At 35.9% G+C, this 25,337-nt stretch overlaps 2 protein-coding genes across 6 annotated transcripts; both read left to right on the forward strand.

The window, feature by feature from the left end:
* Positions 1-968: 968 nt before the first annotated feature.
* On the forward strand, positions 969-17,705 carry LOC143448965 (rotatin-like). 4 transcript variants are annotated; one of them, XM_076948944.1, is made up of 39 exons: positions 969-1,195; positions 2,387-2,574; positions 3,173-3,383; positions 3,461-3,537; positions 3,694-3,957; positions 4,139-4,277; positions 4,460-4,634; positions 5,250-5,475; positions 5,566-5,652; positions 5,754-5,972; positions 6,096-6,302; positions 6,457-6,604; positions 6,728-6,899; positions 7,091-7,274; positions 7,494-7,698; positions 7,988-8,583; positions 8,772-8,970; positions 9,315-9,568; positions 10,415-10,807; positions 11,138-11,359; positions 11,535-11,660; positions 11,767-11,991; positions 12,090-12,212; positions 12,523-12,733; positions 12,923-13,014; positions 13,134-13,188; positions 13,355-13,535; positions 13,805-14,070; positions 14,282-14,410; positions 14,573-14,731; positions 14,928-15,104; positions 15,333-15,464; positions 15,589-15,701; positions 15,792-15,888; positions 15,980-16,170; positions 16,384-16,537; positions 16,973-17,089; positions 17,218-17,321; positions 17,415-17,705. In XM_076948944.1, exons 1-39 carry the CDS (start codon positions 1,144-1,146, stop codon positions 17,562-17,564), a joined length of 7,020 nt encoding a protein of 2,339 aa, XP_076805059.1. In that variant the 5' UTR covers positions 969-1,143; the 3' UTR covers positions 17,565-17,705. The 4 variants fall into 4 exon arrangements, with proteins under 4 accessions (XP_076805059.1, XP_076805061.1, XP_076805062.1 ...); XM_076948946.1 differs by having other exon boundaries at positions 15,592-15,701; XM_076948947.1 differs by having other exon boundaries at positions 12,923-13,005.
* A 1,527-nt stretch (positions 17,706-19,232) lies between these two features.
* Positions 19,233-22,968, forward strand: LOC143448966 (uncharacterized). Of its 2 annotated transcripts, none has more exons than XM_076948949.1 (9): positions 19,233-19,517; positions 19,659-19,774; positions 20,418-20,525; positions 20,783-20,943; positions 21,018-21,164; positions 21,313-21,477; positions 21,660-21,757; positions 21,845-21,918; positions 22,148-22,290. In XM_076948949.1, the coding sequence occupies exons 1-8, from the start codon at positions 19,257-19,259 to the stop codon at positions 21,902-21,904; spliced, it is 1,116 nt and encodes a 371-aa protein (XP_076805064.1). In that variant the 5' UTR covers positions 19,233-19,256; the 3' UTR covers positions 21,905-21,918; positions 22,148-22,290. The 2 variants fall into 2 exon arrangements, with proteins under 2 accessions (XP_076805064.1, XP_076805063.1); XM_076948948.1 differs by having other exon boundaries at positions 19,234-19,517; positions 21,826-21,918; positions 22,148-22,968.
* Positions 22,969-25,337: the final 2,369 nt, after the last annotated feature.

Raw genomic sequence — 25,337 nt, forward strand, 5'->3', positions numbered from 1 at the left:
ACACCTGGTCTATCCAAGTACCGTATAGTAAAGTTAGCAAATGTAGCACGGATTTCACATAGAAAAGGACTTAAAATTCGATTTCCTTAGCTGGGAATGATCACGTTTAAATACGTTATGGTCCTTGCTATGGATAATCCGGGTACTTAAACCTAACTAAGGATCGCTGTAGTCTCACGAATGACTAACTTATCTGCACCATAAAACCTTCTCTGGTATGGATTATCCAAAGCAAAAAGGATTACGTTTAAAATGAGTATTCCAGGATTATTAATCGCATTTTCGCCCATCAATGCGAAATCTGTCCCACATTTCCTTGCATTTGGCGCTTGCAAAAAGTGAATGCAATGGTTTTGGTAAACCTTTGTTCAATGGGGCTAGATCCTAAAACATTCCTGGAATACAAATTCATCAAGTTTTTAGTGAAAGCCTAACTAATTCATACACATTTACTTATTAAACATTAAGCAATTTCTATGAATCTAGCAAAAATGTGTTAAATCTCCTTGTAAATGGGGTTAACATTAATTTTATCTCTGTTAACAAAGTTTGTTAATTCCACGTCCAATCAATAAAACAATTTTCTGATATAAGCAAGAATTACAATAAAGTATTTCATGCGAAAACAGTTTGACATTATTAATGTAAAAATAAGTTGATAAAAATTTTGATTTTTATGATTTTGATCAAGTCGCGCGAACGTTTAAATTAAGTCAAGCGAAACGACTCACGTGACAAAAACAGTTACACAATATAAACAAGAATTTTGAAGTTGAATGGTTAACGTACGGTGTATGCAGAAGAAGATTAGGCTTATAAAGAGGTATAACTTTGCTTTTTGCATCAAAAATCTGCACTTACGTTGCAAAAAAATACAGAAAAAGGCTGGGTTTATTTTGTAGTTGTTAAAATCAAAATTTGCTTGGGCTGTTTTTCACTGACTGACAATTTTTTCTTTTGTAGCCAATAATAGGGTTAAGCTATTTAAGTGCATGGATGTACACATAAGCTATTTCCGATGTTGATAGCCTGCCTTATAGTTCAATAAGCTATAGTTACCTGAAAAGCAGAAAAAAAAGAAATAACTTTCTTCTGAAGAATTTCTAATTTTAGTCTTTCAAAGTTCCAAAGTTGCTCATTGAAATGGATTCCCCAACTGAAGCTCAAGGAATAGATTTGCTTTTTAGAAAGTTAGGTAAGTCAATCTATTTGTTTTGTCAGCGACGAATCCATTGACATTGCTTCCACGTGCATTGACATTCATGCAAAATATACATATAGCCTACTTATACAAAAACGTGTACTTATACAAAATATACTTCATTGAAGAAGTTATTATTTTTATAATGAACTATGGTAAAAATGGGCAGCCAAATTGCAGAGTTTGGATTAAGGTGCACACAAAATTGTTTTCCATGAGCTACAGTGGTGCGTAATTTTGCTCTTTTTGACTTGGACATGGAGCTTAAGCCTCCGTGATGACGTGTAATGAAGGTTGTGTTTCTTGTTCTTCCTAGTGAGCAAGTGTTGTTCCGAGCATGCGCACCCAGTTTTTAGAGATTGAATTAGTGGAACTGTAGATTGCGCACCTAAGTGCGTCCAAGCATTTTTGCGCACCTGCAGTTGTCATTTTTGGTCGTATTGTGCGTGCAATATTTTGATGGACACAACCATACCCTGCAGTCCAGATGGGCGTCAATATTCAACCTTATGAGATAATTATTATTGCTACTAAATCAGCTAAAAAAGTTACCACAAAACAAATTATGCGTATGCGGAAGTACAATACCCTGATTATTGTCACCGTCACTTTCAAGCATGTAGGCTACTTAGATATAGTCCACAGCTGGCAGGTGTGGCACATGGGCGAATGAGAATCATTATTGTCAACATGCACGCTGATTTATGCCAAATGAACATAGAATTAAGGCTTCGATGCACGTCATCTTGGCAAAATTTGTGCCATATTTGCACAATTTCTCATCGAAAACAGCTAAACTTTTTCACTTTTCGCTAATTTATAATAAGTGAATTATAATAAGGCAAATTATTATAAATATAATTTATAATAAGGCAAATTAGCATGTCTAAATGCCAAGTTATAATCAATAAACAAACAAATGAACTTTATTGCGTGCTGTTACTCCTAAATTGTGTCTTTGCACACACAACAAAAACCACCTTACTTTTCAGTCGGATTACATAGGTATTAGCCCTAGAGGACATGAGGTTATAGCTTAGAGGCAACACTTAATTCATATCATTATATGAATGTTGCCTGAATTAGATAGACCAGCACGATTTTTCATATGTATACCCACTCTCCCCTATACATCCTTTACACATCAGCACATGTATATAATATTATTTTACATATATATTACAGGTCATAATATCACGGAAATTCGCATAAGAGCACTTGAAAGTATTCTTTCAAAGCTCGATCATGGTCTTCTTCATGATGCTGATATTGTGCAAGAGCGACAGTTGATGGTACGATTGCTGGAATGGTTTAATTTTCAACCATCTCCGAAACAGGATCAAGTTCTTCGGTTACTGGAAAGACTAACCAAGGTATTGGTGCTTAACGCCAGTTGACAATTTTATGAAACTTATAAGTTGTAGCTCGAAATTTAACCCCAAAATGTCTAAAAGTTTAGTCCTGTTTAGTTGAAAAGTGAGGATATGCATAACAAACACGAAGTAGATTGCAATAATATGAACATAATAAACATGCTTAGCCCTAAAAACTTAATTCAAGTTACAAACTGAAAACTGACACTAAAGGAAGCTGAGCATATCACATTAAAGTAATTAAATGCTATGGGCAATTATATGCACTGCGCATTGATTTACCTACACAAATTGTAAACCAATAAAAATGTAAAATTTTATGTTATGAGTTCAAAGTTTTATATACATTTACAAAATTGTATACGGGTTCATACTTTTTCACTTTAACTAATTCCCATGTCAAATGATTTTAGTTACATCTCAATTATCTAGTTATCTATATTTGAAAGAAATATCGTATCATTAAATGGAAGAAATATCGGGAATATCATGACCTACTTGTACTTAAGCTCTGAATATGTATGTCAATGTTAGTTTCTTTAATTATATATGATACATAATAAAATAAGTTTCACATGGTTGTCGTCTTTTTGTCAAGCATTCTTCAGCTTGTGATCTCCTTGTTTCTATTGGCGGTTTGCAATTTCTGTCCCGTGTTCGGATTGACATCGACACCAATCTGCGGCCACAAGTTGATGTGGTTCTTGACAGATTGCTTCATGTTGCAGACAGAGATCTTTTGCAGGCATCATCCGCACCAAAAAGATGCATTTATGGAAAAATATCAGAACATGATAAAGAAAAGGAGGGTTAGTACCTTTTCAATCATTTTAATTTTCTATGATATATCTTATGACATTGCATTGACTACATTTGTTTAAAATAGAAGTGATGCCTCCACCACAAGCAAATCTTAACTATGGATACTTTAATTTGGTGGAAGAACCAGGTGCAGATGATACAGTGAGTATTGTATTGTGAAGAATAACTGTCAGTATTTGATTCTAATGCAAAACAACTTAATGTAACTGTAGTGCAAAGAGTTAGATAGAATAGACTTTGATGCTACGTTTGGGTGGTCATGAAGACAATAAGCTTTGATTAGATTTGTGTGTGCAGGTTTCCACAATTACTCCTCCTATTCCAAACACCTTTGGTGTCAATGGTGATGTTATGAAGGCATCAGAACCAGAATGCCTTCGGTTTTATGAATTTCCATGGCACTCGCTGACTGGAACAGATCGTCACGTACTGGCTTCAACTGGTGCATCTCTGTGTTCCCCGAGTGCTCATCTGGTACGAAATGCATGTGCCTTTCTTTTGGATGTCATTTTCCGTGATTTTCCAGCAGAAATATTCCTTCAAAGGCCATCCATAGTACAGGTTTGTACTTCATTTTATGTTTTATTTATTTTACTTCTGTATATTTTAGAAATTTTTAACAATCGGTATACAATATCATGCATATTTTGTTTGGCTGTAAGTGTATGGTTTCCATTGAATGTTTTCACTGCTATGCATATTGTCTACCCTTTGCCTAGCTATATTTTTACCTATGCAATAGACCTTGCTAACCCTGATAAGTTCTCGACCTGGTGGTCAATTAATGACTGGAGCTCTTGAGTGTTTGCAAGCCTTAGCAGAAGGATTGTTGTGTCGTCTGCACTTTTTCCAGGACCCTGCATTTTACTGTCCTCGACAAGGTAAATAAAATGTACTTCATCATATAAGTAGTAAGATAAATGTGATGCTGTGTGGCAGAATTTGTCCATAACAGCATTTTTAACATCGCGTATCTTCATTTAGACCATTTAGATATTAGCCATTATAGACTACCGTTATTGCGATCAGAGTTAGGCATTTCCATTTTTTTCCATCGATTTAGGTTTGCCATTCCATGGTGGTAGCAAAGCAGGCAGTCAGTTCTCAACTCTTGAGTCTTTTTCGGAGATTGAACTTGCATCTAGGTCAGAAGCAGAAGGTGTTGTGAGACCAGAAAGAAGTGGAGGAGATGGAAGAGATGGCCAGTCTTCGTCATCATCTTCATCAGCAACTACCAGGTCAGCTACTACCGGTAATTCTGTACTGGATATAAGTATTGTAACCAGTTTTGTACTTTCATTAAATTAGTTTTATTTTGCTATATTGTACAAAATCCTTTTTTATGGTGGTACCAACTGCTGGCATGTATGGATGTGTAGCTTCACTACATGCAGTATATGTAGGTCATGAAAACCTAGCTGAATGGCTTGACCAAAGTCAGTTGTTACTAATTTACATTGGGTGTTGTCACACCTCCCTAACTTACTATTTTTTGACTATATCTGTTTCTTGAGAAGCTGGAGCAAAAAGTTCAATTGAGACAGATAAAACATGATGTTTCTGCATCTTTTGACACCATATTGACCTCTCTACAACATTTTACTAAGTTATAGAGACTTAGTAAAATTTAACCTCCACATCACCTTTAACTTGGTTTTAGTAGCAATAGATGGAGCAACTGAAATACTTTACTAAAAATAAAAGTCTTGGACTAATTGCGAACTTTTGGAGGGGACACATTTTTAATTTCCGAAAAAAAAATTTTTTCAGATCACCTTATTCAGTAGTTAGTCAGTATCTGAATATGGTTAATATAGCTTCTCTTAATATCCTTTTTTAATTTGAACTTGCAGCACACAAGCAACACCATTGCAGCGTGGCAGGAACCACAATCCATTTGGTCACAGTCTAAACAGCTTGACTTGGAATTCCAATGGTGCTGATGATGAAACAGAGAATGACATCACTGCTTTAAGAAGATCTCAGATTTTTGCTCCCCAGTTTTGTCTCTCCGCCCTCATATCAGCATTGCCTTCTTTGAAGACTGATAGTGCACGACTGGCTTTAAGTTTGCTTCAGGTGATTTTTGTAACATTTCACAGTAATGTAATTCTTTCGTTTTTTTCAACATAACCTGTTGATAAACTTGTTTATTTTTCAATTATTTAGGCAACAAGTCCACTTATACACCTGCTAGCTTGTTTGGTCAGAGCTAAAAAGCTTTGGCAAGATAGATCGACAATTGCTCAGAGTATGGTAAGTGCAACTCTGTATTGCTTGGTTGGTGTAGTTTTCATTAACATAAAAAAATTAAGGATAAAGATTGCCACTGTCTTATCGCAAAGTGTATCTTGCAGCAAGCACAAGTTCGTCAGCTTCTGGAAATCGTTGGTGATGTTCTACTTTACCATTACAGTCTTGACAGTGGTGTCCCTTCCACCACTGAAGCTGTGGAAACAATGGAGTGGGTGTCAAAAAAATGGCCTGCCAGTGAAGCAAGAATGCACAGACTAGTCTATCAAGCTGTTGCTCCAATGCTGCTGAAACTGCTGCATGCTGTTTTACCAGTGGATATGGTATTAATTTTTGGTCAGCTGTATTTAATTTACCCGTTTCATGCATTTGCTGTTATCTGTATAAACTGTAAACGTTAGATTTTCTGTGAACTGGTGATAAAAATTGCCATGTTTTTGTCTCAGTGTGCAAGGGAAATCAAGAGCAGTCTAAGTCGGGCTTTGTATGTGGTGGCTTGCGATGAAGCTATTCGTGTTTCATGCTCCGGTAATTATGAAATTGCTGAAGCCTATCTGGAGCAGTGTAGCCCAGAAAAATTTGACATTGTTCAACGCATAAGAAAAGTTGTTGATTCTTTCACGCACACCCATATGTTTCTTCGTGATTTCGAGGTAAAAGACCTACCAACTCCTACATTCAGTTCAAATCAACACTTCTCAGTAATTTCATGAAATCATTACAGCACATTATTGTTGTTGTACCTTGTAATGCCATAAATTTTCACCATTGTATCTGTGTGAAGATTTATTTGAAATATGTATCTAGGAATCTCACAATAGTCCTGCTACTATGGAAACGATGGAATTAGCTGAAAGCAGTATGGATGGATTGCCATATCATTCAGACGTTACCCATTTGAAACTTGTTCTTCAAGCAATATCACAATTATTCATTCAAGACTCAAACTTGCCAGGTAACATATATTTAGTACACTACAAGACACGTATTACATTGAATTGTTTGCAGTAAAACTTGTGAAAGGTAAACATTCGTACATTTTTCATGTATAAATGTCTAATAATTTGTCATGTTCTAGGCCAAAGCAGCCTTCAGTCTCTCTCAAAGCGCATACTACTTCGACTTATGGCCCATCCGTTGGTAAGCATTCGAAGAACCATCTATGAAGAGTGTCTAAACATAGCAAGAGCGGCTATTAATGTCGCTGCTGCAGCTGAAACTTTGGGTCATACAGCAAGTAGAGTTTGCAGGTTCGTGTACTTGTGTTGTGCGTGTTATGTGTGCAGAGCAAACAACCATATTTATAACTGTAAACTAAATACCCTGTGATACGTTTACGTTTTTTCGACATTATGGATTTTGTTTGTTTTAACCTATTAATTGAATGTTAAATACATCATGCATTGCCAAGTACTGTAGTTAGAGATTGATGCACATTCAGGTTTCTTCTGGATACTGAAGTTCTGTATGAATTATCTTGCCATGGTGTTGGTGATTCGTCCCGTCTGGTGTCTCACCCTGCTCAGGAACTGATCGCACTTCTCTTGCAAAGCCGATTGTTGATGGCTGAAGACGTTTGGCATCAGTTTTGTTTTGCAGTGAAGCCTGTGTTTCCAATTTTGCAGGTTTCATTGTGTTTTGAAGTATCACTTAGTCATGTAAAGATGCCATTCAACTCTGTCAAATATCCTTAACTGTTTGTAGAGTTATGCGTAAATCATAAGCCAGAAATGGAAATGTACGCGTGTTATATACAGTACTTGTTTCGCATGATATAATGATTATGATACATACCGTAGACGGCATATTGTAGAAAAATGCAATAAACCAATATGATGTTACAGGCATATACAGGAGAAACTGAAATACTTCGTTCTTGTATAAACGTATTCATTTCACCAGCCGAACATCCCTCTGAGGAATGGGCTGTTGACTGTATAAGAGCATGTCTGCGTGGCCTTATGTTGAAACACAGGGGTTCACGAAGTGCTGCAGCTTCAAGGCTACAACAGATACTTACAAAGGATGATATTGTCTCACATGTTACAGGTAGACTGGTAGAGTAATTGTTTTTTGATGATGCAATATTCCCATACGATAATGAAATTTTTTGAATGTTTTGCTTTTGCAGCGCTGTGAAATACCAAACCTAGTGTTTTCTGTCATGTTTGTAGCTTTAATTCTTACAAGCTTTTGTCTTAACAATGGTGTATGGCATATTGCTAAATGTAGCTATTCTGTACTTGATGGTAGACTTGGTGAAGAGGCAATGAAATGAAATTGTCACACGTGAGCAGTGATAACACGTACAGTCATGCACTTTGTGAATTCTTGGCAGGGTTAACAGATCTACTAGTGGTTGACACTCCACTTTCTCTCATTCCTAAAGATGAAACCGATTGCTTCAGGATCCGTCGATGTGTCTTTCAGGAGGAAGCAGTCATCCGGATGCTCTCAGTGTTTAGATCAACATCAACTGAGGCATCAGTGCGAATAGGAGCTCTTCGCCAGCTTGCAACGATGCTGGATGATCCTGGATTGCATAAAACGTTCCTCGCCAACTTAGGCTTGGAGAGTGTCATTGATAAATTGAAGGAAATGGTCCAAGATGAATTGTCTGTTTTAACCGATGATTCCAAACCCGCCCTTTCAGCTTGTATAATGATTCTGAAATTGATACTTCGAACCGATATGATCTCCCGGGAAAAGTTATCACATGACAGGACACTCTTGATTGCTCTCCTGCGTGCTGCTGATCTCTGTCGACTCTCAGTGGCTTCATCAATTGAAGTCGCTGTGGTAATTGCCCTCTTGGTTTTCCATGAGCTATTAAGGGATTGTAAGAGACCTCTTCCTGATGATGCTAAAGTTGACAGAAGTAAATGTGAAACTGTAGAGCTCAGCTTGCCGGCATCTGTTGTTACAAGATACCAGGTACTTTGAAGAAACCTATCTTTGGTATTTCTTTGTAAAGTTTCAACCGCTTTTATTGCAATGCAAGTATTCATTCCAGGTTTAAATTATGTAGCTTCACTTTTTATCATCTATTGTTGCTCACATTTCATTACATCTGTTAAGTATATGGCTGTGACCTGTATATAATCATGGCATCAATTTGTCAGATTCCGTTTCTATGTCCGACTCATCATGCAGTTAGCATTTATCGGACTCTGGCATGTCCCCCATCACCATTATGTGATCCTCTCACATCAGGACCACCTGCAGCAGCCCTTAGAGTTGGTTGGAATATTGCACGTTGTGATGGAGACGTAGTTTCGTTATGTGAAGAGCAAAGTCAGAAAGAACCCGAAGAATACACAAGTAGGAAATATATGTCATACGTAATAGGTTATGTAACCATTTAACCAATGTCATAGACTCATAGTACTATCCGTTGGAATTTAAAATTATCTGCAGACTTAATGCATGGTTTGCATTTTATTGAGTGAATATTTTCAGTGTAAATTTCCATATTATCATTGCATTGTGCACTTCTTCCATATCAAAGAATAATGGAATAAAAAATTAGGAAAGAGATGGAAAAGAAATATATCAAAATAAAAAAGGAATCTATTAATGTTTGTATACCGTAAGGAATGGTTTGTTACTAAGAAAATTTAAGAAAGCAAAATTCAAGTTTTTTATTTTAATTGTGTGTTGTATAGATGCTCTTGATGATATTATAAATCTGCAACTCACCGAAGAAGACAAACTCTTCCTCACTTTTTCACATCCCACTTCTGCATCTGGAGCATTGCTTGATGCTGTTACCTCCTCCCAGTCCCATGCAGCTGCAAGCCATGCTTTCCTACTCATGAGGATATCGCTGATGTCAATAGTATCTGCTCCTTATCTTATTCGATCGATTTTGCATGATTTCAACAAGAAGTGGAAAGGAGCCTTAGTTAAATTTCTTCAGGTATTTAGGGGTGTAACTACAACTAGGTATGTCGCTATGGTATGATATATAACATAGGTTGGCAACCCATGGCCCTTTCATCTCTGTGCCATGACTCCCGCGACTCAGATCCAACGAGCTCAATTAGGAAAACTTAATGTGAATAAATAATGGTGTTTATTAGTGTCACAATGTAATAACTTAATGCGTTTGTCTGATTATTATTCAGTCTGTTTTATTCGGACGTGGAAAATCTTATATAAATACTACACAGTGATCTTCGCAGGCATAATACGCATGACTGCTTGCCACTCACGTGATCCTAGGTTTGTTTTTGTTCGAGGTTGCACGTCTTGGATATTGGTCTTTGTTTGGTGACTATGCGGATTGTCATCGTTGTAGTGAGAATTTTGTGAGGGTAACTACTGAAGTGTTTACGTGCAACTGTAAAGCATTATTTCGAATTATATATGTAGCGTTAGGTTTTTTGTCTTAAGTAGTCGATTAGGTGTTGTGGCTCAGAGTAGGTTTTAGTTTCGCGGAAACGACACCAAATGACTCTTTAAATGATAAAGGTTGCCGACCCGTGATATATAATATGGATGAGAAACTTTCCACCTAAGTTTATTGTTGAATATAAGGAGATTTAAGATTTCGGTTTTAACTTCAAAGTATTTTTAATACTCATACTGTTATACTAGTGCATGTTGATGTTTGCAGGCTTTTAATTGTTTAATTTAATTTCTGGCTAATGTTTTTTTAATTTTTTAAGAAATATTTGCATTAAACACATCTTTCTGAGCTCACTGAATTAGACTTTTAGTATATTTTTGGTAGAGACAGATCTTTACAATATGCTAAACATAGGTCGCCCCATCATGCTATGAAGATGAAGTGCTGCTTACCAATCTCGCTTCACTACTTGATGAGATGCTTTGTATAATTGAAACAAACAACTCTGGAATTTTGGACAACATAACCAACCCGTTTGTAAACTGGCTTGTCACTGATTGCATCTTGTCATCAGCAAAAACACATCAGATGCTTGGACAGAGTGGTAGTCCTATTTTAAAAGTCCTTGAGTCTTCAGAACCTCTTCCTGAGCCCGTATCGTCTGCATCGAATGCAAATGAACCCCACATGTCATCAGTGACTGTCCATCGACATTTGTGCAAGAACATTTTGTGTTTGCTTTCCAGAATTGCTAGGATGCTACCTTTTGAGCAGAACGTGGAAGGCACAAGTATGCTGACAGCTGAGGTATGTGTTTGATTGTAAAACGACTTTCTTAGAAACTGCGTATTTTTTACAAGAAATGTGAAAAAATAAAATATATGGTTTATGATTATAAGCAATGTAGTTTCCGTTGTCATATTTCAACTCGCATATTCTTTAATGTGTTATCAAATTTCAAGTTATTAGTGATATTATGTATCATTTCCACAATTGCTATTTATATCATAATATTTTTAATGTTACAAACTTGTTGTAAAATGTAAATGATTTTTGGAAAATTTATGATGTTATCAATGTGAAAAATGTAAAAGGTTTTAATAAGTGTTCTCATCACACAAACTTGTTGATAACCAGGCTTGTGAGTGCTTTCATCGTGAACTCCGAACAGTGATACTGGTACGCCTTCGTCTTGCTGATGCCCCTCGGTTCTATGACCTGCCGTCTATGGAGGTCACACTCCAGTGTCTTGTGCACATCAGTGCTAATAGAATAGCTTGCTGCAACCAAAATAAACAATTGTTGACCGATCCCATAAGTAAAATTCTGTCTCAGCAACTCCTTGGCACTCTCTTAGAGGTTTGTGAATTGAAGCAATAAAACATTTAATATTTTTATTCACCACCAAATATCCGATTGATTTAATAAAGCCCAGCAATTTTTATTCCAATAATTATATTAATTTTACAATTTTTATGCTGTACCATCTTATTGCAATGAATAATCTTAAACATGCCAAGACAATGTGGCCCAGGTTGTATCAGCGTTTCACATCGGCAGTGGTGCCAGCAGTTTATCATACATGGGTAAAGGTGTTAGCAGGTGTGCCACCCAATGTATACTCCATCTTGCACGAGAGATGGCCACTTTTGGAATCACAGTGAGTTATATGAAGAAATGTTGGTTTGATATTTCTCTTAAACCCTTGCTGCCCTGCTGACGCTTGAAATATCGGATCAGTTATTTTAACGCCCTCGTCCTTGCAGGATTGGCCAAATCTCCTCGAGTATTCCGTGCCAAGCCAGAGCGGACAACAGGAACCTCGAGCAGACAAACTTGGTTTGGAATGGCTGATACCGCTGTGGTCTGCTAGAGATCCGCGAACACGTTTTGCTGGGTTGGCAATTGCAACAGTTGCAGCAAAAAATCGACAGGGTGTCATCACACTGAGTAATGGTTTTCAGCGTTGCACTGGCGGTCTATGGAACATGGTAAGTAATTAATTTATCTATCTTGATTTAATTTTTTTAAATGCACTTATCACAGTGAGCATTCATTAATGTGGAAGTATTTCTATCCTGTGTTTTAGGCTCTCTCCGTCTTGCTGGACCACTCGGAATGTAGCGCTGTAAGAAAGCAGGCATGCGACTTATTGCGCAACATGATGGTTTATAAATTTGATGCACCAAGTGCTAAAGGACCCTCTTGGCAGGTGATAGTAGTAACATATAGTAGTTCTTGCTTGTTTTATGTTGTGTCAAAAATAATTGCTTTTGTTATGACTTTGACTTTGAAAAAACGTACAGTTTATTGAGATGCTCTAAAATGTATGATTGTATATACTACAAGCACAAAGCGTCAAAAGGCAACTATACATTTCCAATATATATGATTACTGTAACTATAGCTGTACGTGCTTTTGTACACACTTAAAATATTTTCATAAGTTATCTGCCACAGAGTTTTAACTAAGCATAGGTCAATCGATTTATATCACCTGTAGTGTTTCATCCATACTACAGGGTCCGATGGTTCAAGATGAAGCGACGGGATCCACGATTACTGGACTTCCTGCTCTTCTTGCTCTTCTTCATCATGCTCACGTATACGATCACCTTGTCCTCATGTTGTCATCATATCATCCAGAGAGCACAGTCCGTTCTCCAATTGTAATTCTTTCCTCTGCTCCAGATCGAGCAAGTGATTGTGGAACATCTGTTGTTTCTATTGCTGGTAAAAAATTTAAATGAATTTGGTAAATACACAATTGATGTGCGGGGTGTATGGCATTGTTGGTAACTACTAGTGATATCTATAATGTTTTCAGCATCTTGTTAGAATATTTTTGTTCTGTTGATGTTGACATTTTAACATTTGATCATGGGGTAATTTATGTTGCTTGATAGATTTGTTTATTATCAGGATCAGGCAGCAACAACAGCCAGTCTGGAATGACTCCTCTCACTCAGATTAGTGTCTCCAATGCATTCCCATCGATTTCATCAGTAAATAAAGTAACTTATTTAAAACCTTGTGGTGTTCTGTACAATAAAATTTTTAAATTTAACATGGATAATTAAAGTTTAATTAAGTTCACCTTTGAAAAATCGACTATTTTTTCTGTTTTTAACAGGAAACGTTTGCTTCCAGTCAAGTAACAAATGAGGCATCTGCTCAGCAAACTTCTGGTGAGATTATAAGCGTTCTATTCTATTGTTATGCTTTAAACAAAATTGTTTTTCTCTTTCATTTCGCTTCATTGTGTGCAAACGATTTTACATGTCTTAACAGATCACCATAATTTTATTTATAAAGACTATCCTGCAAGTGATGTCTTAATACAGTATTATTTAGATAACAATGGAGATCATTTGTCGTCTTCTCCAATGGCATCGCTTCCAGAGGAGTGGAGAGCTTTAACAAGTCCTGGACTTGTTGCTTCTGTTTGTGATCTTCTTTGCAACTTTGTCTCCATTGCACCTCATGACACAGTCAATACCATCTTTCAAAAAGATTTGATTTACTGCTTGAATGGGTAAGTATTCTTTTTATGTCCACATATTTGTGTTATTTTTTGTTGATTTTTATTGCATGTATGATCGCATTCGATTATACATATGAATACAATAATACATACATCATACGCACATGGTTGTTCATTGTTATGAATGGATTTGATATTTTTGGTTAGATTTTTGACTTCATGTAACATAATAATCAAGTATCCAACTACTTTGAGACATAGTCACTGTAGGATATCTATCATGGTTGTTTGCTCATATTTTCTTCTATCTTTTTGTTAAGTTTGCTGAACATTGAGCGAATTGAAGCTCTGTTTTTAAAACTTTCATTACCATCAAACGATGATTACAACATGGAAGTAAAAACCGATGCAGCAAAAAAACTACGACAGAAACTTCTCGCACGAGATCTTCTTGCGCAACATAAAGCAACAACGCAACTCGTTACCATGTGTGTTGTGGCTGAGAGAAGTGTTACTCCTCGCCTTACCAGTTCAGAGACGACAGTTGTGAAAAATATCCTAGCTGTGTTAAAATTGCAACCAGTTGGTAGGTCCTGTATTATATATGTTATTTCATCTTTCCAGTTTAGCGTAGAATTATTTTCTGTTTGTATTATTCTTTCCTGAACATTTTTGTGCTAATTATATCGAATGTTAACAGTTTTGAGTATAACAATATACAACTATTTGTAACACAAAGCTAATAGTATTAATCCAGTGGAGATATTTGATTCTTGACCGTTTTTAATCTATATCAGATGACGCATGGGTTGACGCATTAGCAAGGGCACACAGAGCAGCTTTTGAGTTTATTGCTTCGGCAATACTTCAAAATATCAAAAACCCACTTTCCGCCACCTTTAAACGGGAATGGCCAGCAATTTATGGTAGATTAAGTGCATTATCATTATTGATTTTTTGCTTTTTATGCAGTAGTTTATGTAATTAACTTACTTGCTTTCACATTTATTTTAACTCTTTAGTTTTTAACATCACTAGTTGCCACTTGTAATTATCATACGGTATAAAACCGTATATCATTTACGTAGCTGGAACAAAAGCTATTCTTAAAAAGAATACCATGCAAGAACTCACAACGTCCTGCCTTCAAGCACTGGCTGTGTTGCTACGTTCAGAGTGTATGAGTACAGGCATGGATTTGAAACCTGATGTCAACTTAACATGGGTTTTGGAAAATACGGTATCAGGTACAGTGCTTATTTGTATTTAGCAATTTTTGCGGCTTGATTAAAAGTTATTTAAGAAGACTGTTTTGTATCATACGTTTGTTTACTTTTTCTTATAAGTTGTTACAATTAGCCAATAAACTATAACGGAAATTATTATAGTTTCACTTTAATTTTGATTGAATTTATGATCAATACAATACTTTTAATTTTGAAGGTGATGAAAGCAATGCAAATGAGCTCTGCCAACTTTTGGTAGGAATTTTTGAGCGACTCATTGTTAATCCTTCTGCTGGAATTCAGGGCACTGCTAAGCTTCGTCTCACTGCAGTTTCTAATGCCCTTCAAAACCTGTTTGCTTGTTCAAGCATTGCGCAGAATGCTGCGGTAGACTGTAAGTTGCTAGTTATTTGGACAATTTTTACATGTTACTATAAATAGGTTCTCACTAGTCTTGGGTTTTCTAGCACAGGTTAGTTAGGTTTTTAAGTCTTTAAGACAAAAAAAAGTGCCATGATAACCAAACGATTCGAATAGTAGGAAAATGTAAAAACCATATTGTCTGGAAAACAAGCGTTTAGTCTTATTGTAAAGTAAAGCTTTCTTCTACTTCCGGTTTTAGATGGATTTTTGGAGCGTTGCTTGGATGAACTGAAGCAACTTCAAATAAAAATGTCCCTTCACTTTACAACATCCTTGGCTAACAAATGTTCGGTGTCATCATCTCTTGATTCTAAGTCTTCTGTCACAATTGGTTTGTTGCATGTAAACTTAGCTTGACTTAACTCTTGTGATATATAACCCTGTGGCTTGTGTCTACGACTGAATCACGCTTTCATATGTTACTTATCTCATATATAACCATTTTTGTTGAACAGAAGAATGTGAGATATATGTGGAGCCTATACTTTTAATAATTTCACTTCTTACAAATCTTCTTCACGGACAAGTGGAATTAAAAAAGCAAGCCATTAGGGCCGGCGTAGGACAGGTAAAAAAATTTTAATAATGTAAATATTAGGTTGTACAATTGACAGCCACTTTTATACACACACAGTTTTATACTTGTGTTACTTATTAGGTTTTAAGTCAGTTGTGGTCGTGGACATCAAACTTCCAAAACCTTTTGTTGGCCCTCTTAAAGTTTCTTACATCATTCACAGCCCATTGTTCTCAAGGTATGCACAATTGCACATAGCATAAAATACATAAAAATAGATATACACTGACAAACGTTTTCAACAATGTCATATGTATTTTCTCACCCAGCTTCAGCAATGTTGGCGTCAAATCATAGCAGTGGCCAACCAAGTATTGCAACTGCATTGGTGAAGTTGTGTAGGGAGGTCCACGGTTCAGTGTTATCAAGAGCAAAATTGTCTACCCCACTTCTTCATATGACTTTTACTGTACTTGTTAATTGCGCTTCGTCACAAGAATCTCGAGCTATATTGTGGAAGGTGAGTTAACTTCTTGTAATGTCATAAAAGTGCAGTAAAACAAAGTTAGTATTTGATTCAAAAGATTTCGCATATTGCAATGCTACTTTTTGGTCGATGTGGTTATGTGTAGACCGTTTCCTTACAGTGTTATACTATTAGCACATCGCATAAGACCATTGTTTTTGCATAAATTGCTGCAAACAACCACACGTCTGAAACATTGATTTGCAGATGGGTTTGCTGGAGTTATTTCCTTTTGCGGCTGATCGTGGCCAGCATCCAAAACGTTCAAAACAGCAAACATTCCTTCTGGAGCACTGGTTAAAATTACTGCTTGCGCTCTCATTCCATTCTGATGGCCAACTGAATATACTAAAACTGAAAGGTAAGTTCAGATAGCTTTGCAGTGAGCTCATACCAAAACTCCTACACGTATATGATCTCAATCATATAATGAGTATTGCTACAAAGCAATTCAAGCAGTGTATGAAATATTTGTCAACACTATTTCAAAACTAATCCACGTCCGATTTTTTGCTGAAATCCATGCTGATTACTGTGAAGCTTGATTTTTATGATATTTTCTGTTCTGTTGTGGGACTATTCCGGTATAGGTGTAGCTGGTGTATATGTGAATGTATATGTTATATATGTATATGTGTGTATATGAAATGTGAATGTCTCTTGACAGATGTGTTTTGTAGCTTCCTGTACCATAAGATGTACCCTAATGACTAGACGTTGTACCAATAGTCCTATACTACATGAGATTGGAATAAACGTGCTGCAACTGTAATTGCCTATTTTTTGATTTCTTTAGATATATTTCATGTTCTGGTTGAATTACATGAATCTAACACGAACCCAAAACTTGTTTTGCTGATTATTCGAAATTTGTGCTTCCATGCCCCAAGCAAAAACAGAATTAGTTCAAACGGTATGCGAAAATTTTATTAAATTTGCATGAATGCATGTTGCTGTTCACAGAAAAGCCTAAAATTTTCAGACTTGTTTTCAAACATTTTAAGTCTGTTTAACAATTCCAATATTTTGTTGCACATTTAGCCCCGTTAGTGCGTTTGTTGATGACAACATTGAATGAAGAAGAGAATGAAAGAAAAACAGCCGCTTCATCAGCACTTCTCTCTTTGCTTTGCAACAATCAGAAGGTGAGTTAAAACTACAAAGTTGATTTGTTTACACTCTCACCACTTGCGGTTTTTCTTGACATGTAACTTGACTCACTCCGTTTAATTTTCCAGGCTAAGGTACATTTAAAAGGAGCGGGTCTTGCGCAGACTCTACAGAATGCTCTAGCCCGGATTGCGCTCGCCGATAAAAGTGATGATTATTTTACGGAGTCGTCTTTTAAGGAATGCTTATCAACTATGTTAAAGTTTATGCAAGCCTAATATCCTATTCACCTATAAACTCAGTATGACTCTTTAAAAGGGTCCTTTAACTCTTTTTTATTGCTGCTATAGCTGTTGACTATAAGATTTATAGTGTAGATTGTCGTAAAGCGTTTCCTAATAAAACAAAATGTCATTGGAGCTTGTCAATGCACTAATTAGCAGCAATTTTAGCTAAGCCTATTGTTTGGAAAACAATTGAACTCGCGTCAAAATCGGTTAGGCATGGAGTACAGTTTTACACTATATTCTCTTTCGAGTTGATGTTCGCTTATTGCTAACTATAGTTATGCCGGCGTATCCGTTTGATACAGCAGCAGTTATCTCAAAAAATAAATTTGTGGCAGTACACATTAGTTCTTAGTACGCAATGATTTTCAAATTTGTTTATTATCGTTTAATTGTGTGATCAGCTACCATAAAATCGTCTCAGTTGAGATGTCTTCAGAAAAGCCAAGCTTTTAGGGAAATTCCCTAAAATAGTCTCACTTGAGATGTCTTCAGAAAAGTCAAGCTTTCAGAAATTCCCTAAAATCTTATTTGCTACTTCTTGCTTTTCTCTACTATCAGGACATTCATATTCAAATTGGTGATAAAAAGGCTCTACCTATCTTCTGTTTTCATTGAAGAATAGGCCAATAGGGCCTTGAAACGAGTTTAAAATTATCAAAACAAAACTCGGATTTGCAGATATTAGATTATTATGAGATTAGATATGCACACAAATGCGCTTCAATTTTACACCAGCCCACAAATCCACAAAGTGTGTCCAATTCCTATCCTACTCACTTAACCGCAGTTTGACCTCGAACAATCAGACTATTTTAGCCAGTTTTTGCCTTAGATTTTGGCTTTGCTATAATTTAGTTTACTTGCGATCGGATCTTTGTTATGTCCCATTGATATCAATTTCATGCGTTAACAGGTATGCCCATTTGTGGATATTGTTAGAGAGCTCATTAAACACGTAGGCTATATGTCAGCACATAGCCTACGTGGCTACACACGCACCGGGTTGAAAAGTTTGCTGTTTTCGGGTGAGTATTACCCCGCAATTCAAGATGAAACAATAGCCTTTATATGTGCAATTAATTTTACGAAGTGACTATTTCACCCCATGTAGTAAGGTAGGTAGGGCATGCAACCTGTTGTTAAAGATAGGAAGTTAAGTTAGGAGAAAAGCCGTGCAAAAAGTTTATTTCAGGTTTTATTGGAGTTAGATTCCATTAGAAGGTAGATTTAGGTTAGGTTTGGGTTACTGTGATTATAACATTTAAGTTAGGTTCACAAAAAACTGTGAGAAATAGATTTGAACGCACGATTTTTTCCGGCGAGATCGTGGCAACCTAAATTTTATCCCTCACGCACTTAGCAAACTATCCAATCTGGTACGCTACCTTTTAAAAAAGGGTACCACCAATAATTTATAACATAGAAGTTTGCAGAAATTGCACCAATTTAGCTATCTTCTTGTGAAATTGTATACAATTTTTCTTTTATTGCATATAATTCCACAGTTTGTAACAGCCCCTAAACTAATAGTGAGTACAGAAAACTTCAACTTCTTGGGACTGTAGATTTTCATGGCCAAGAGGTTTTTCGTTGTTATATTAACCCTTAAAACATTTAAGGTTATGTTATGGAAGAATGTAAAATTTTTTTTGCACTGAAATAATATGATTTCTTAGTTTTATGCCCATTCATTCAACTCTTATCAACACTCATAAAAATTTAGGTTGTGCAGGGTTAGTGGTTTGTCATAGTGGTTACATTATCATGGCAACTCAAAGATTTTTTCAAACTCTCGCTCAACATCGATATTACGGTAACACTGCAACCCAACAAAAGATGTATCAACTCATTGGAGGTGAACTTTCCCCATACACTGGCAAAGTTCGCATGTGTTTACGTTATAAAAAGATATCATTTGAGCCAGTGCAAGCATCTGCAGAGGTAATAAATAATCAGAATCCATCAAACCCATCAGCATTTACATTGTATAACAATTTAGACTAATTTGTAAACTACTGTTGATATCAACATCTTATAATAATCTATGTTAATGACATTGTTTTTAAAGTATGTGTGCCACAGGTTTACATGAAGTTCATAAGGCCAAAAGTTGGGTGGAGTATAATACCAGTTCTTGTTACACCTGACAACCAAGTGATTCAGGATTCAGCGGAAATAATTTCCTATCTCGAAAATAAGTATGACATAATCATAGGATGTTAACATTGTGTTTGGCTTCATATAAGCTACTCCACATCAGTGACCAGAGAACTAAGAGACATAGAGCTCAGAGGTTTATTAGTTTTGTATATGTTGTCAAAAATATGTTTTTACAAGTTTATGACATCTGTAGTGAACTATAACGTTTGATTAGCTAGAGATTAAGATGCTATTAAAGGCAATACATTGTGAAATCTGAATACACAGCAAGAATAGATATTTTCCAAGAATTAAATTTGCTGACCTACCTATGTCAAAATTTACTTCTAAGATCTTTATCATAGAGTGCTCATAGTTATTATTGTCCACCATGGACAATATACATCCCAAATATGTAAAACTACAATCGTTTTACAATGTTCATCATTTAATTAATTTTTAAGTATATAAGAAAAATTATTTATCCGTGTTATCTATCTTGTGACCGTGTTATTACCGTATTTCTCTTAGAGCTCTTGATTCCCTTAGCCCATAGTATGTAGAGGCATCCTTAAAACTTTTACTTGTTTGCTCTGGTTTTGAGCTTAAACTTTATCAACAAGCAACACACTTGATGGTGTAGTTCAGTTTTGCCGAATCTAAATGTGCTTGAGAACCCATCTAAATCTAAAGAATTCTTAGGCATCCACTTCCTTCTGTCTGTCCTGTAACACCAAAGCAAAGCATCGTGTCTCTGCTTATGGAGCTTTTTGCTGATGAGTGGATGTTGCAACCAGCCATGCATTACAGGTTTGTATGTTTTCGTTATCAGCAAAATTGTTATTAAATTATTTTCAAAGCCACTTCTAAATGACTTGAAGAAGCAAGGCTGCTGAACAATGCTGTTTTCTCATTTCATTGTTTGAGCAATACGCTGTCAAACATGACCTGATACCGTAGTAATGTACATAGTAATTTTTTTCAGCTCGCAACGCACGCTCTTAATTTTAAAATGTGATATAAAACTTGACTTCATTGATTCTTAGAAATTTGAACGTCCATTATAGGTGGTCCTTCCCCGAAAATTTGCCTTATCTTAAGGAAGAGTTTGGCCGCATTTGTTTTCCAAAAGCAAGCACGGAAGAAAGAAGTGCTGTTGCCGAAGCAATTTATCAAAAATTTAAGGGTTCTGTACCTATATTGGGAATTACAGAAAAGTCAGGTCCAGGTAATCTTTAGCAAGATCAAACATCGACACGTTGATTGAACTAAGTTTTATCTCCTGTCAATCATTGTCATCAGCTATTGAACAAAGTTGGAAAGAATTACTTGATGAACTAACTGCTCATTTTGACAAGCATCCATATTTTCTCGGTGGTAAACCCTGTGTTGGTGATTTTGCATTTGCTGGGATGGCTTATGCCCATCTTTACAGAGATCCTGTGCCAGGTTGATTCACTGTTTTTTGTTGTTTGGCTCAGAAACTTAGTTTGCAGTCACACTATGCTGCTTAATATACTAAGTAATTCTACAATGTAATTCATAGTTAGTGTAACAATGACCCGTCCTACATAATTGAATTAAAAAAATATTTTAGGATATTTGATGAAAACTCGAGCGCCATTAGTAGCAGCCTGGGTGGAAAATATGAATGGTCATCTACCTCATGCAAATAAATTATCTCTTCATGAGGTAACTGAAGATGGTTGGTTGATGAGGGAAGATCTTCCGGAAGAATCCAGGGATTTTTGTGCAAATGATGGTGTGACTTGTTTAAGTGGATTAGGATGCTTTGTTCAATCTGGGAATGAAACATGCGAAGACTAGTATTTTTCTTTTAATTAGTTTTTTTTACTTATTTGCTGACTAGTATGTTAAACTTAAAAGTTGGTTTGTATCAGTGCTGTTAAATTGTGTCTTTAACCAAGATTGATGAATGTGTAGAAATACCAAACACATTTTTGCCGATACTTCATCGATTTTTCTCAGAGTTTGGCCCAATATTGCTCAGCACAAAGTCTCATCTAACAAAGTATATTCAGGTAAGCTGCGTCTTTGTTTAATTGTTTTTACTTGCTAAGACTCTGTGTATGACAGCTTTATACTGTAGGACAATGGAAATGGTCCAGAGACTTCTTTTAAGCTTCCTCGAGTTATTGGCAATCATGAATTTACGATTGCTGGTATAACAGAACAAAGAGGTGTAAGTAGACTAATGATATTTTTTCGTTTAATAAGATATTTTTTCGTATTATTTTATATCCCAGGTGATCATTTGCTGCTTGTTTTATTTATTTTTGGCGATAAAGAGTATTTTTTGCAAGAAAAAGCTTTTTAAAGGATTTCTTTCTTACTCGTCTGTTATGAATTTTTAATTGTTTTACAATATTGTTATCTGTATTACTTGCTTATGGTTATTTTAAATTTTATAGATTATTCCGTTTTATGTGTGGAAGTGGCAAAGAGTAGTATACTTTTATTCTTCGTTATCACTAAATGACCGTGAGACAGTTGACAAGTTCATGTCCGACTTCCCTTGTGGTCTGGAAGTCACAAAAGCTGACCTAAGAGAGTGCAAAGTTGAAAGGATAAGCAACTTCTTGCACGCCGTGAAGCAAGGGGTGAGATGAAAGGTCGAGAAAGAAATGTATTTGTGGTTGTTTCTATTCAATAAACACAGGTGGAACGGATCCAAAAGTTGATAATCACAAGACTTATTTTGCGAGAACTAGGTGGATTTGCAACCAAAATGTCGGCTTTGTTTTGCGTTTAGAAATTGGTCTAATATTTTCTCTTTGATTTGATTAATTTTTATTTCGTGTACACACACAATTTCAATGGATATTTATGAGTTGCAGGTGTACATGGTGAAACTGTTACATACAACTACCGTTTGTTAATACCTCAAACCCTGCTTTCGTAAACACTCAATAACTTTAGTTTATTAAAATTTTGTGAGCTATGCTGGAAGCCTGGAACCTATGCAACAATATTAAAGTGTACAATGAATATATTATGAACCTATGCAGCAATGCGACATGAAATGTAGAACTGCATTAAACTATTGAATTTGATGTGTATTTATTCCATCACTTGGCAATACAATAGTTTCATTGCTATTCGGTGCTAATTAATGTCAATGCTAATTTTTTTCATTTACTACTGAATTTCCACTTTTCCGTGATTACGATATATCAATGTTTAAAGATTTAGCCACGACTCGTACTGAGCATAATAACTTTTTAAAGTCGTATATAGTTTGAAGGTTACTTGTTACTTTTTAGTATCAGCAAATGTGATTAAACCAATAGTTTATCAGAAAAGAATGAGGAAAACAGCCTATTCAGGTAAATTATATGCTGTATCAGCGTTCGGGCTAGTGACTGGAATACAAGGCAACCAAAGTAGGGTAATAACCGTAATGTGCCAAAATTAGTCGCATGTAATGAATTTCAATTAACAAAACTATCAGGAGAAAGACGAAGAGCTTAGTTAATTGTATTGTTTATTTCTCGCAATTAACTGTGCGAAGCGAAAGTTACGATGCTAATCGTTGCAGTTATAGCACAATAAAACACATGAACGAGCAGCAATTTGTCTGATGGTGGCTGAACCTTGTCAACCAAGTGATCGTTGTGCGACAATGTAAAAGTCGTTGACATATAAAGCACGTTTAACCTGCTGTTAGCCAGAACCAAGTTTCTCGTGGCTGTAAGTTTCAGGTTGTCAAATAATAGTGTCGTCAATCCTGGGTTCCCATGGGGAATTTTTATCACATGATTGATGACGTAACGTGTGTTATTACACGTGATACGTGTGATTACGTTTTATCACGTGATCGATGATGTAACGGGTGTACTTTCCCATAGGGAACTTCCTTGCGATAATTACATGATAGTAATAATTTTTCGCGTGATATATTTTTTTTCAAACAATTTCCGACTTATCCACGGTCATGATGGCCGCAACGGGAATCGATCTCTAAACCTTAAAAAGGCAAGCACGACAGATTAGCGCTTTAACACAGAGCGCAACTCCAGAGCTGCGCAATATGGTGTAGTATAAGCTTAATTCATTAAATGACACCGATGGGATAAAACCAAGTTAAAAAAGGTGGCCGAAATTTTTATATTCCATTACTTCTCAAGGTAGATCGCGACATTAATCCCTTTCTATATGAAGCAACAGTTAACGGATCTTGTGAAACAGTTAAATGGTTGCTAACAGAAATGGGACAGTTAAACAGTTAATTGACGGCACTTAAAATAAGTATAGGCCAAGCAACCAAAGTGACAGCGGAGGAAATCGAACTTTGAACGCATAAGATTCCAATTTATCCACACTCTACCAAAATGTTCTAACAGGTAAGTATAAGTGCTGCTGCAAAGGAAATTTCAGGATTGGTGGAAAAAAGAAAAATAACTCGTCATAGCGTCATAAGCTAAAAAGATAAGAAGGCGAAGTGAAAGTTTGCAGCCTATACTTAAAAAGAAATTGAAATCTTTGTAGGCCTACTTTTACTTGCGAATTTTTTTGTCAACAGCGCACAACGACTTATGAAATTATTTTCGGTAATAAGTTCTATTAATCTTTAAGTCGGATGTTTTTCTTTATTCTACCAAGGTTCGTCATTTTTTCAGAGTTGTTTGTTTCTATGCGACATCATATTTCTAAAATTGTTTGACGAAATCATCTAGCAACACAACCAAAAATTAAAGCTTAATACGTTCTTCTTGAAAAGTTTTTATTGTGGTATCATACTACCATTTAGCCTAACTACAGACTCAGCTAAGGCCAAAACGGCTTTTATATGTCATTTAAGAATACCTATCGCCTATTTTTTACTTAATGAATCAAAAAATACGCCAATGTTTACCATATTATAATAAAGTGAGCAGAGAAGAACTTGCTCTCAAATACCATGAAGTAACGGTGGATTCGACAATTGCAGATGAAAACATAGGCAACTCAGGTACTAACATAGCTGGTTATGATCGGACAATCATCCAATCATTCTCCATCAAAACATACGTCGAAGTAACTAAAAAGAATGCAGAATAGCGTATATGAAAAACTGATCGGTTTGAAAGCTATCATGTAAGCTAATGTATCATATTAAAAAAATGTGCGAATGATAAGCCTAAATAATTAATTAAAAGAATAGATGCGGTGAATCTCAAGGCGAAAAGTATAACCAATAGAGCAAGAAACATAGAACCACAGCGGAAAAAATGCGGATGGTTGAAACTGAATGATGACTCCATTTAAGCTGTCCGACTCCTGTAAAGGACTGCTTGTCCTTCCCAGATAGCACGCAGTTTGAACGCTGACAAAATAAAAACTTTAACGTTTATAGCAAAACAAAACTTTTAAAACGACCTCCTCGATAACACGTGCACATGAGACTGACTGGTGAAATCAAACGCAATTAAGTACACCGACGGTAGAACATAAGTAAAAATTAAAGGCACACGTCCAACTTTTGTTCGTCGAAAACAAATAGATTTAGGTGTGGGATATTTTGTGTGTTGTCACCTGTCACAGGTTGATTGGATAATTCTTCAATTTTAGCCTTGTCATCTGTTGCACATTATTCTAATATTATGAAACTATTGCCTATTA

This window comes from Clavelina lepadiformis, chromosome 3 (genome assembly GCF_947623445.1).
Source record: "Clavelina lepadiformis chromosome 3, kaClaLepa1.1, whole genome shotgun sequence".
Lineage (NCBI taxonomy): Eukaryota > Metazoa > Chordata > Ascidiacea > Aplousobranchia > Clavelinidae > Clavelina > Clavelina lepadiformis.

Bases quoted from the DNA above. Each gene is read 5' to 3' on its own strand.
- LOC143448965 (XM_076948944.1), top strand. From the start codon at position 1,144: ATGGATTCCCCAACTGAAGCTCAAGGAATAGATTTGCTTTTTAGAAAG. The intron at 12,213-12,522 runs GTGATAGTAGTA...TCCATACTACAG, and splicing joins CTAAAGGACCCTCTTGGCAG to GGTCCGATGGTTCAAGATGA. The intron at 17,090-17,217 runs GTATGCGAAAAT...TTGCACATTTAG, and splicing joins AAACAGAATTAGTTCAAACG to CCCCGTTAGTGCGTTTGTTG.
- LOC143448966 (XM_076948948.1), top strand. From the start codon at position 19,257: ATGCCCATTCATTCAACTCTTATCAACACTCATAAAAATTTAGGTTGT. The intron at 21,165-21,312 runs GTTGATTCACTG...AAAATATTTTAG, and splicing joins TTACAGAGATCCTGTGCCAG to GATATTTGATGAAAACTCGA. The intron at 21,919-22,147 runs GTAAGTAGACTA...TAAATTTTATAG, and splicing joins GTATAACAGAACAAAGAGGT to ATTATTCCGTTTTATGTGTG.